The sequence below is a fragment of the Lipotes vexillifer genome, unplaced genomic scaffold (assembly GCF_000442215.2).
Source record: "Lipotes vexillifer unplaced genomic scaffold, Lipotes_vexillifer_v1.1 scaffold575, whole genome shotgun sequence".
In the NCBI taxonomy this organism is placed as follows: Eukaryota; Metazoa; Chordata; class Mammalia; order Artiodactyla; family Lipotidae; genus Lipotes; species Lipotes vexillifer.
Window position 1 is genome coordinate 831,308 of NW_006780198.1, and position 11,094 is coordinate 842,401.

Consider the following 11,094-nt stretch of genomic DNA (forward strand, 5'->3'; position numbering starts at 1 on the left):
GGGAGGGGGGGTGGGAGGCGGGGTCCTTTGGTCCTAAGGCCTTCTGGCCATTTGATCTTGAGTGATATTCCAGAAGAGTAACTGGTGACGTACAACTTGATTTGAGGAAGTCCGCTCTGCAGGGTGGCCGCCAGGAAGCTGTTCCGTCCCACGCTGCCTGGAGCGGGGGGGCCGCCCGGGCCTATCATAGCTCCACCTTGACCCCCTTTATGAAAGGCAGGCCCGTGGGCACCCGCTTCTTGTACTCCAGGTACTCGTCTCCAAAGAAGTGAATCAGCGAGACCTCCTCCTCCTCTGTCCGGTCACGGAAGAAACGCCACACTGTCAGAGCGTAGCTCACGCCGCAGATGGGGTTACACAGCACCACCTGACGAAGGGACACAGGGTTAGTGGACTAGGTTCAGTGTGACCCGAAACCCTGAACTTCAGCGGCATGTGCTGCTCTCCAACGACCACAGAGGACTTCCTGCCAAGGGCCCAAGAAACTCTTGAAACACCACTAGGGTCTCTGAGACCCTGAGCCAGGGCGCCATTAACGGAAACCACACCATCACTTTCACAACAGGGCTAAACACCCATCACTGTAGCTTTCGTTCGTATGCTTTTCTGTTGCTCCTCTTACCTGAGAGGTACCTAAAAACTGAAAGGAAAGAGCGACCTCCTGGATTTCAACCCCCAGGCAGGGGTGCTGGCAACTCCTCCCTCCACCCCCATACGTGAATTCCCATTCCAAGCACCACTGCCTTCCCGCGTGGCTCCCAGCCTGCCCCCTTCCTAGCACGCTCCCTGCCACCCCACAGCTGCCCGGCCCCCTGCCTCTGGCCCCCACAACCTTCCTGCGCACGTGCCGTCGATACACTGCTGTCAGCTGAGCCCCCAAACCACTTCTTCCATCAGATCGCTCCCCTGTTAAGAAAGCACGAAGGCCTCAGCCACGCCTCCCTAGCCCAGCTTTCGAAGCCCAGGAAAGCAGCTCCTCGGCCCACTTCTTCTGTGTAGCTCAGGGAGCCCACTGATCCACCCCTGCCCACTCCAACGGACCCACCAGCCCCCGCCCGGGACGTACGTCTTCCCCACATGGGTGACCTCACTTCTTCTCACCACTGTTTACTGAGCACCTACTGTGTTCCCAGCACATGCCAAGCCCTTTACCACCAGCCAGTAAGCCATTCGACGCCCAGAGCAAGCCTCTTGAGTAGCACTGCCGCCCCCGCTTAACCCGCAAGGAAACGGGAGGCCAATCAGTTGATGTTAGAACCGGACCGGCCCCACCCGCCCGCCAGCGACCCCAGAGCCTGTGCCGCCACCGCCAGCAGACCCTAGAGTGGGGTTTCCCAGTCTCAAGCCACAATCCGTCGTGGAGCCAGGAGATCAAGCCCGTGCATCCGAAACGGCATTACAAACACTAACAAGATAGGAAACAGAGTGTTTTGTACACAGGGTGAGTGTTTCTCGGGAAAGATTTGTGCAGTTGTTACACACACCTGTGTGCTGGGTCACGGTGTAGAAAGATCTATAGTCAAAGAAGTATGAAAAGCTGTCTAGTCCTAGAGCACTTAGGTTTATTATAGCACTTACGGCAAATTACATGATTCCACTACAATCAACCTATTCCCGGGGAATGTAGTTGTTAATGCGGCAGTCTTAAGCTTCAGGGTTGCAAGTTTTCACACAAATGCTGTGCAGTAACCTACTACACCACTGGGGGTCACCAGAGTGCCCCCCCATACCATGCTCTGCAATGGGATGCCTGGGGGCCCGGACTGGATGTTCCCGAAGAGGTGATGAGTTTTCTAAGCTCTATCCATATTCTCTGTCCAAGTCCTTCTAGGACTAAGAAAACAGATTCAAGAGACAAAGCTCAAGAAACCAGGCTCAGTCTGCAGCCTGAGACAGAGCAAACCTCCATCGCTCATGTTGAACCTGACACATGACCCTGGGCTCATCCACAGCAGCCTCTAATGAAAATCAGCCAAGCTGCCCCTTGAGTGGCAGAGGGCTCTCCCCAAAGCCCCATGTCTGTCCTCATCCCACTCCAGATGCTCCAGATCTAAGTTAAAGAGGCAGAAAAGGGGTACGACAGAGCGGGTAACGGCACCTAGAATCGCCGAAAGCTTACAAGCTTAGGACACCCAGATTTTAAGTACATAGCAAAAAGCGCTAAAGACTAAATCAGTTCTTTTGACTTTTATTTAACTATCACTTGAAACGTGGCAGGGAACACGTGTACCCATTTAAAAAGGACCAACAGGGAATTCCCTGGTGGTCCAGTGGTTAAGACTCCATGCTTCCACTGCAGGGGGTCCAGGTTCAGTCCCTGCTAAGGGAACTAAGATCCCACCAGCTGCACGGTGTGGCCAATAAATAAATAAATCAGTAAACACAACACTTAAAAAAAAAAAAAGACAATGGAAAACAAAAAGACCAACAACTTCGTGAATACACTGAAATCTACTGAATTATACACTTTGAAATGGTGAATTTTATGATATTTAAATTATATGTCGATTTAAAACATATTTTTAAAAACTTTGAAGGAGACCAGTATCGTATCTGATACCATACCTGGGTTCCAATACTCCAGTAAAACCACCCAACATAAGAAGGATGCCGGAACCAAGCATATACTCCGCTTGTCACCAGAGTGTGGGTTTCTGACTTTTCATTCTGCACCACGTGGTTGAAATTGGAACCAGCTGTAAACATCGCCGCTTTCCGCAGACACTCTCCAAAGACCACCATCAGCAGCCCCGTGGCGCTGAGCCAGGTGATCTGCTTCAGTTCTGCAGGAGAGGGATGGTGACAACCGGGGAGTGAAGACCCTGGACTGCTGAGTTCCGCCCTGCATGCTTAAAATTAACCTATGTTTCGAAAGGCAGGAACACTAGAACACATGCTAGTGGGCAATCGGCATCTGTCATCACATTAAAATTTAATTATAAACAAAATACATTCCGCTAAGTTGTGCTGTTCACCCATTCATGTTAAAATGCCAACAGCCCAGTTAGAGTGTCGTGGCAGAGAGCTGACAGGCTCTCATCCACACACCCCCGCCACACACTCCCATCCTTCCTCTGGAGACAAAGACAGCTAAGTGAAGCTGAGAAGGATCCAGCGTCTCCCGCCTTGGCCCTTTACGGAATCTTAGGAACTACATACACTTCGTTTAAGTTGCTGTGGAAAGTTCAGCGTCAGAGTAGGTTCCAGATGCAGTAGTTTTTGCTAATAAAATTTTTACATGAAATTTCTCAAGTCACAGAAAATGAACAGATCCAAATCTTCTGACTGTAAAACTGGTATTACAGCTATCAGAGGTTGGGACTTCACGTTAAATGGTACACACTACGTCCTGCAAGGCTTAAAGCGTAAGGTCAACACATCCTCCATTCAAAATCCAGAAGCGGAATTCACAAGTGGAGCTTGTCCTTTATAAAGAGATTAGTGAGGATAGAGGTCTGGGGAAGATCACTCGGGGAGATTAGACCTGAGAGGTGAACCCATGTCACTGTCCTGAGGCCCACGTGGAAGCCACCCATCTCCCCTGCAGAGGGGAAAGCAGGCACACTGACCTGGCCAGAAGATATTTTCAAGTGTGAACTCTATCCAAGAAGAAAGAGCTGCTACTGTATACTCCACACTGTGATTCAGGAGAAAGGAATCCAGGGACAGACTCTTGGGATTATTGACTGCTGTGACTAAGTACTCAGAATAGTGGAACAATGACAGGGAGCACATATACCTATTTAAAAACAAAAAGAATGAGAGGTAAGTTGGGGCAAGGGAATCAAGTTAGCCTTTAAGTCCAAGTACAGATTTGGTCTGAACTGTCCCTGAATTCTATGATGAGGGCCTGCTGTCACCTGTCTGAGAGTGGACATCAGGCACCCACATGTAGCATTATTCCCTGAGGTCTGCAGAAAGCGGGGTTGTAAAGGGACTATGTTTTTGAATGTCACAGGAGGGAAAAAAAAAGAAAAAAAAACCAAAAAACAAAAAACATAGGTTAGGAAGGCACTACGGGCCTTCAGCCTTTTTTAAAATGACACTAGACACAGCAAAACATGAAAGAAGAGTATCAAAATAAAGCAGTGATGTATGTCGGATACAAAAATTTGAAAAACTGAAATAACTCCAGCAAAGAAGGATTAGATGGCTCAGAGTATTGACAGTAGGAGATAAAGCTTTTTACCTTGAAGCCACTGGTTCATATCCAGGTCAGGGACTAGAAGGCTCAAGGGACTGAAATCATAGTGTAGGGAAAAATCCTACACTGGCCGTGGGGGAGGCACTAGATGTGACCTAATAGAAATTAGAGACGGAAAAGGCCTGTGAAGACGAGCCAGAGCCTTGCCCCTTCCTGTCACTGAGGACCAGTACCCTCTTCTGGGAGGGGCTGGTCACATTACTGAAGGTGCAGCAGATGAGAGCACCTATGGGAAGGGTGCCAGGGAGACCTGTTTCCACCTGCGACAGAAGCAACCAACGGGCACAAGTTCTCAAGGTTCAAGATGCGGGAATCTAGGAAGCTAGAGGCCTCATTCCCTTAGAGTCCTCACTAGCCTTCAGCCAGCCAGGGATGCGGGAATATCACTACTGACCCTCTGATCCGCCCACCCCCACCTCAAAACTATCATTCCCCAAAGCACTTCTTACCAGCCAAAGTGATTCCAAGAAGACTGGCTAAAACTTAGTAGCACTCCACAGCCAAACACAAAGCCAAGGAAACAGGCTCGGATGGCTATCTGAAACGGACCCAAAAGAGGATCAGTCACCTGGTTGTTCACAGAGCATACATCCTACTTCCTGGGATAAGTAGGCCACCCGCAAGCCCATGGAGCCGATTTGCTCAGAGGTTAACAGGGTAAAGCAGGTCTGCCTGGGTTCAAATCCCAAGCCCACCCCTCTATGGCTCTGTGGCCTTAGGCAAGTTACTTAATCTCTCTGGACCTCGGTTTCCCCATCTACACGATGGGGATGACAAGAGTACCTACCTCTGAGGACTGCTGTGAAGATTACCCATGTAAAGCACTTAAGACGAAGTGCTCCGTAAGTAAGATTTAGCTACCATTACTATTATGAATGTTACTGTCACTCAGGGCTGTGGGAAAACTGCGTTAAACCTAGCTTATTGGCCGGATTCTCCCAAGTCCATGCAGCGAATCTGGTCGGGGCAGCCGGGACTCTGCGCCCAGCCCCCTCCACGTAACTGCGGGGGCCTCTGACCTCAGACTTGACAGCAGGTAGTTCTCCACACCTTAAATTACATAAAAGAACTCGTGGGCCCGCTCACTCCCCACCCCACGTGCATCTGCCGCAGCTGCTGAACGGCACCAACCGCAACTTCCCACCCACTCCGCCGGGTGGAGGGGGCCCGCGACCCACGCCCCCAGGGACTGGCAGGGAGGGGGCCCTCCTGCCACCTGAACTCGCAGCTGCTAAAAGACGCGGCCGGGGGAGGCAACCCCTCTCGCGGGCCGCGCTCTCGGCAGACCCGGACCTCGACCCCGGGGGGACGGTGCCCACGCGCCGCGCCCAGCCCGCCCGGCCCGCGGTCCCCGCCCCGGCCCTCGGCCCGGCCCGTACCTGGTAGCGCGGCGGCCGGTAGAGTAGCAGCAGCAGCGCGTTGAGTCCGGCCACGTAGAGCGCCAGCCCGGTGCGGCCCTGCAGGCCGGCGCGCGTGAGCAGCGGCAGCGCGAGCACCGAGGCGCCCAGCAGGAAGGTAGCGAGACTGAGGCGCGCCTCGGAGCCCGGCGGAGCCCGCGCCGCGCAGCCCGCCATGGCGCAGGGCGGCGGACCAGCGGGCGGCGGCCCCAACTGTAGCCTGGGAAGAGCCTCCCGCCGCGCCTGCGCACTGCGCTGCCGACGCCGGCCGGGAAGGGCAGCCGCCCAGACCTGCGCACCGCCCGCGAGCTCTCGCGATACCGCCGCGCCGCGCGGCGGGGGCCCGAATTTGACAGGAGCGCCCCGCCCCGCCCCGCCGTCCCCCCGGGACCCCCTGACCCAGGCAGAGCTGCGGCTGGCGGGCGGGGCCGCGGGGAGTCTGGGTCCTGGGCCAAGGAATTGCCGGCGGCGTCTGCCAGGAGTCGGCCCCAAATCCCAGAATGTCCCGGTCCAGAGAAATCACGTGAAATCTAAAGCACCCAGCCCCCGCCCCCGCCGCTCACGGGCCCCGCGCGGTTCCCGGCGAAACCGACAGTCCTGGGCATGCGGGCTCGAGCCGGCGATCCATCTCCACCCCACCGCGCCCCGGGGGGTCCGCGCGCAGAGACCACCCGCCCTCGGCAGGGTCTCCGAGCGCCCCCTGGGCGCCCAGGCTGCGGGGACACTACCCTTGGGGCATGCACGCAGCGGGGTGACCACCCGCTTCAGTTCGTGTCGAGGGAGAATGTTAGCCGACGGTGGAAATCCTCAAGACATTACGTTTTTTATAAGGCAGCATGCCAAACTTTACAGTGTGATCCTGACTTCACTTGGGAAAAAGAGAAGCGTATGTGTGAGCCCGGGAAAATGTTTGGAATAGAAGCCAAAATTACTAAACAACGATAATCTTCAGGTGGTAGGGACTCTGGGAGACTTTTACTGTCTTTTTTTTATATGGTTTTGTATTTTCCATATGGCCCACAATCAATCTATATTACTTAGGAATTTTTCCTTACTTTACCGGCGCGGCATTTTGGAACTGCCCGGACCGGGGATCCAGCCCGTGCCCCCTGCAGTGGAAGGGCTTAGTCTTAACCACTGGAGCACTGGGGAAGTCCTGTTCCTTAATTTTTTAAAAGGTAAATGCCTCCATTTCCGGGCGCTCACAAAGGCCTGATGGAGGAAAAAGGCAAGTAAGCAAATGACTAGAATAAACTATGGTGGGATGGGAGTGGGTCAGGAGCCAAGTAGGGATAGAGAGGGAATGGGAGGGACCCCAGGGAGAGGCCCGTGGGTGGGAGCTTTAGTGTGCCCCGGAAGAGTCGGTACTGGCAGCCCGCCTGAGACTGGAAATGAGAGCAAGGACATCTACAGGAGGGAGGGGACCGAGTTTTGCGGACACAGAGGCAGGAGGAAGCAAGCCTGAAGCGGGATAGGGGACAGGCCCTGGGGGAGGTTGGAACCCAGAGTAGTGGGTCAGAGAGCCATAAGGGCAGGTGGGCTGTGAGCTGCAGTCAGCCCAGTCTGCCTCTGTGTCCCTGGCCACTCTACCTTCCTGTGTCCTTGCAGGACCAGGCAGGAGGCCTGGTGTCTGGAAAGCTGGGTTCAGGGAAGGGTGGAGAGCCTACCTCAGCAGCTTTGTGAGCTCGGGCAAAGCAACTCTGTGAGCCTCAACTTCCTATAAAATAGGGATACTGATTTCACGGGTCTCACACCAATGTTCTGTAAACCCAGTATCATGTTTAAAATGTGCTCAGAAGACATTTGCTAAACTCGGTAGATAGGAACTGAAAGGAGATTTAATGTTTTAAAATCCAACGTCACCCAGTTGCAGCACCATGTGGGAAGGAAGCCTGGACTGTTACTGGGGGCTGAGAGCCAGGGTCCTGCCACTGTCCCCTGTTTCTACTGTCTCCCCCACTCAGGACCTCTCCTGCATCTCCAGGACACCTCAGGGCCACTAGAGGGTGCTCACTGCACCTTCACTCCTGGGAGTGAGTCTGGTCCTGGGGCAGAGGGCTGCTCCCAGGAAGCTCCTTTTCTGGCCATTGGTATCTGCTCTCCACGCTGACTTATGGCAGGGGCAGTCCCTGTTCTGGGGGGCACAGAGTAACATGTAATGTAGATTGGAAGGCTTGAGCAACTCTCTCTTCTCTGCCCATCAGTTCCTCTTAGACCATATATCTCCATCAGTCCCAACTTGGAGAAGGGAGACAGAAGGGGGAGGCAGTCCCCTTCCAGGTAGGGCCAGACCAGCGGGAAGGGGAATTTTTAGAAGTCACTAGAGTTGCTGAATCTGTCAGGGCCCGGGGGTTCACAGAGGAGTGATGGAAGGGAAAGGCAAGTAAGCGAACGTATGTACACACTGGCATAGACCCAGAGCAACAAAGCCACACAGAGAGATACACAGGCACACAGAAAAACAGTAATTCACAGAGATATAGACAGAAACACAAGAGACCTGCTTTCCCACCAGAGAGGAAAGCAATCTGGTCAAACATGTCCACTCTGCACCCAGCCCTCCCGTGTCACTACAGTTTGGACTCCCCTAGGCTAGAGGAACAGCACACCTACAGTAATATAAGAAAATAAAGAGAAACCAGTCAGCCTGGAGATGCCTTGCTTTCCATTTTTTCCCCTCTAAATAAGCATTTGAATGTGTTTTGTTCTAGGAGCTGTGAGGCAAGCACAAAGGGAACCCTTTCTCATGCAGGAAGTTCCCTCTCTAGGGCCTCCCCTCCCCGCCCCCCAGTCCAGCCATCCACCCACCACCCGAGGCGGCTTTCCATCCTGGGCCCAAGTGGGGATGCCTCTTGTTTTAAAAAGCCGTCAGAACCATGTTGACTTTTCCAAGTTTAAGCTGCAGGCTGAGGTGAAATTAGGCTCCCTTTTCTCAAACAGGGTTGCTTTACGGAGAAAGAGGAAATGTAGGAAAAGGGGGAATGCTGCAGAGCAAGCATGAGAAGGGGCGAGGATGGGTGTTAACCGAGCACCTGCACCCACACCAGCTTCCCAGGATGAAAGGCTGGCTCCTGTCCAAGCCTGACACCAAGTAGGAAACAGCTCTGGAACTCTGCCTCTCCCTCCTCCCTGATGGTGGTTGACCTCCTGGGACTCCTTGTCACTCACAGGCCTCTGCCCCATCCACTTCCCACGTGGAGGCCAGGAGGGGCCTGTCCAGTGTGGCTGCAGCTCACGCTGATCCTCCAAAAGCTGTTTTTTCTTCCCCTCCTCTGGCCATTCCCCACTCCCGGCATGAAAGCACCGCCCCCTCCCCCCTCTGGTAAATGACTCGTAATTTAAGAGCACATCAGCCCAACATGCATGAGTCATATGTGCACAAAGGGGCTGGGTAAATATTTAAAGATTAGAGCCAGCTGGGGAGAAGCGCAAAAGGCTGGGACAGTGAGGGTCTCGCAGAAATCATTCTCTCTGAGCTGGGCCAGCCTGGTTCGGTGTTGATGCACTCACCGGAGTCCCAGCCTTTGTGCCCTGGAGGGCCCTTGGCTGCTGGGCTGTTGGGAGTCCTAACCCAGCCGAAGAGAGTTAACAATCGCAGCCTCTCCAACCCCATCTGGAGACAATTGGCTGAGTCATTTCTGAGCTTTTGCTGTGTCCCAATAGTTAATTACATGGAGCAATCACTTCATTCCATTTAGAAGTGCATCCTGGAGGGGGCCGCACATTTCTCACTCCAGTCACTGCACAGGCAGTGGCCTCCGCAGCACCTGATAGCTCGGGTAGCTTTAAATGCCTGGGGGCTGCAGGAAGGCAGGGGTTCCCATCCAGGGCCTGCATCGTTCTGTAATGTTCTTTCTTTTACCAAAGTCAAGAAAACCAAATGGAGGAAGAGAGGACAAAAGGCACAGGTCGCTTTGGGCCTTAAATTCCAGAGCCTGAGGAAGCCACGGGCTTTGAGTAGCCCTGGAAGCCCCCAGAGCTCTCCTGAGTTATAGAAAGAATTTTTCCTGAATGAGCAGAGGGCAGCCTGTGTCCCCCCCAGCGCTCTGCCTGGACTTGTGCTCCTTTCCAAGCCCCCTGAGAACCCCAGAGGCTAAAGATGGAAAGGGCGTCGGTGGCCTACATCCCGGCTTGCATAAGCCGGGTTTCTAAGTTGGTCCATGCCCTTGCCGGCAGCCCGAGAGTGCTTGGTCCTGCTTGCTCTCAGAGAGGACGAGGTGAACCCGCAGCCGCTCCCCCTACGTCGGAAAACGCCTCCCCCTCCTCTGCACGCGCCCTCAGAGCCCAGCCTGCCTAGGGTGTGTAGGATGCCCAGACGCAAAACTTGCAAACAGATCTGGGGGTCCCTAGCCTAGGTCTCCGAGCAGGATCTCGGTGGAGATTCCGGTCTTTTCCAATGACCTTGCCAAATGCAAAACTCTGCCTCTAACTTAGTGGGGGTATCGGCTGCCCAGAAGACTGACCCGAATTGGGGGTAAAGGGTGGCGAGGGTGGCGAGGAAACTGTCTCTGAAGGTGGGTAAAAGGTAAGATGGAATTTGCACAGAGATCCCTTTCAGCCTTGAGTCCCGCGCGACCCTCGGCCAGATGGAGGCGACGAACGCGCCAAGGTGGCTGTTTGTGGTGAGGGAGCCGACCGAGGACCCGGGCAAGCCCGGAAAGTGGGGGAGGGGATCGGCCTAAGTGGGGAGACGCCAGCTGAGGACCTGCCAGAGGGGGAGGGGCGCAGCGGGCGGTGCCGGGGTGGGGGTCGGGGGCAGCGGAGGCGGAGGCCCATTAAGCCGGCAGGGGCGGAGCTTGACAGCCCGAATTCTTCCCGGGCCGCCCGGGCCGGCCTCGCCTGCAGCAGCCAAAGCAGAACATTGCGAATTAGCGCATTTTGCGGTCAATTTTCCACTGCTTAAGAAACACTAAGCCACCCACGTGAGCGGCCCCACCCAGAGCGGCCGGGATCTCGGGGCACGGGCTCGAGAGGGGTGCTGGCCCTAGGAGCTGCGGGGACCAGGGAGCAGGCGAGGGCGTCTCGCGGGCCCCTTTATTGCGGCCCGCACTCTGGAGAGGGGGCGGGCCCAGCGCCCCCGCTGTGGGCCGCGAGAGCTGCGCCGGGGGCCATTGGTTTGCTAATAACGCCGGAGTTGAAAGGCGCGGGCGGCGGTTTATGGGGAGGGATCATAATTAGAGAACAAATTGCCCGGCTGCCCGCGCGGCTCGAGAGCGGGGCGGGGATGAGGGGGGCCGCCCGTGCGAGGCGCGCGCCCAGCCTCCCTGCAGATGTGCAGCAGCTGGAAGCCCGCGCGCGGCAGGGCGCCCGGAGTTTGGTCCCGAGAGGTCGGGCGGGGGCGCGGCTTTGTGGGGCCGGCACAATGCCCTTAACACTCGGCTGCCCCCTTTGTGCCCGGCCTCGCCGCCCGCCCGCCCCGCGGCGCCTTTGTACCGCGCCGCCACCGCCCGAAGCCGGAGCGAACCCGCGGAAGCCACTCGGGGCTGGCCGGCC

At 55.4% G+C, this 11,094-nt stretch overlaps 1 protein-coding gene across 1 annotated transcript; it reads right to left on the reverse strand.

Annotated features, from left to right (window-relative positions):
- Positions 1-24: 24 nt before the first annotated feature.
- ICMT (isoprenylcysteine carboxyl methyltransferase) lies at positions 25-5,801 on the reverse strand. Its single transcript, XM_007453284.1, has 5 exons — positions 5,584-5,801; positions 4,654-4,742; positions 3,570-3,739; positions 2,566-2,783; positions 25-367 (listed from the first exon to the last, which is right to left on the reverse strand). Exons 1-5 carry the CDS (start codon positions 5,776-5,778, stop codon positions 185-187), a joined length of 855 nt encoding a protein of 284 aa, XP_007453346.1. The 5' UTR covers positions 5,779-5,801; the 3' UTR covers positions 25-184.
- Between the last annotated feature and the right edge of the window lie 5,293 nt (positions 5,802-11,094).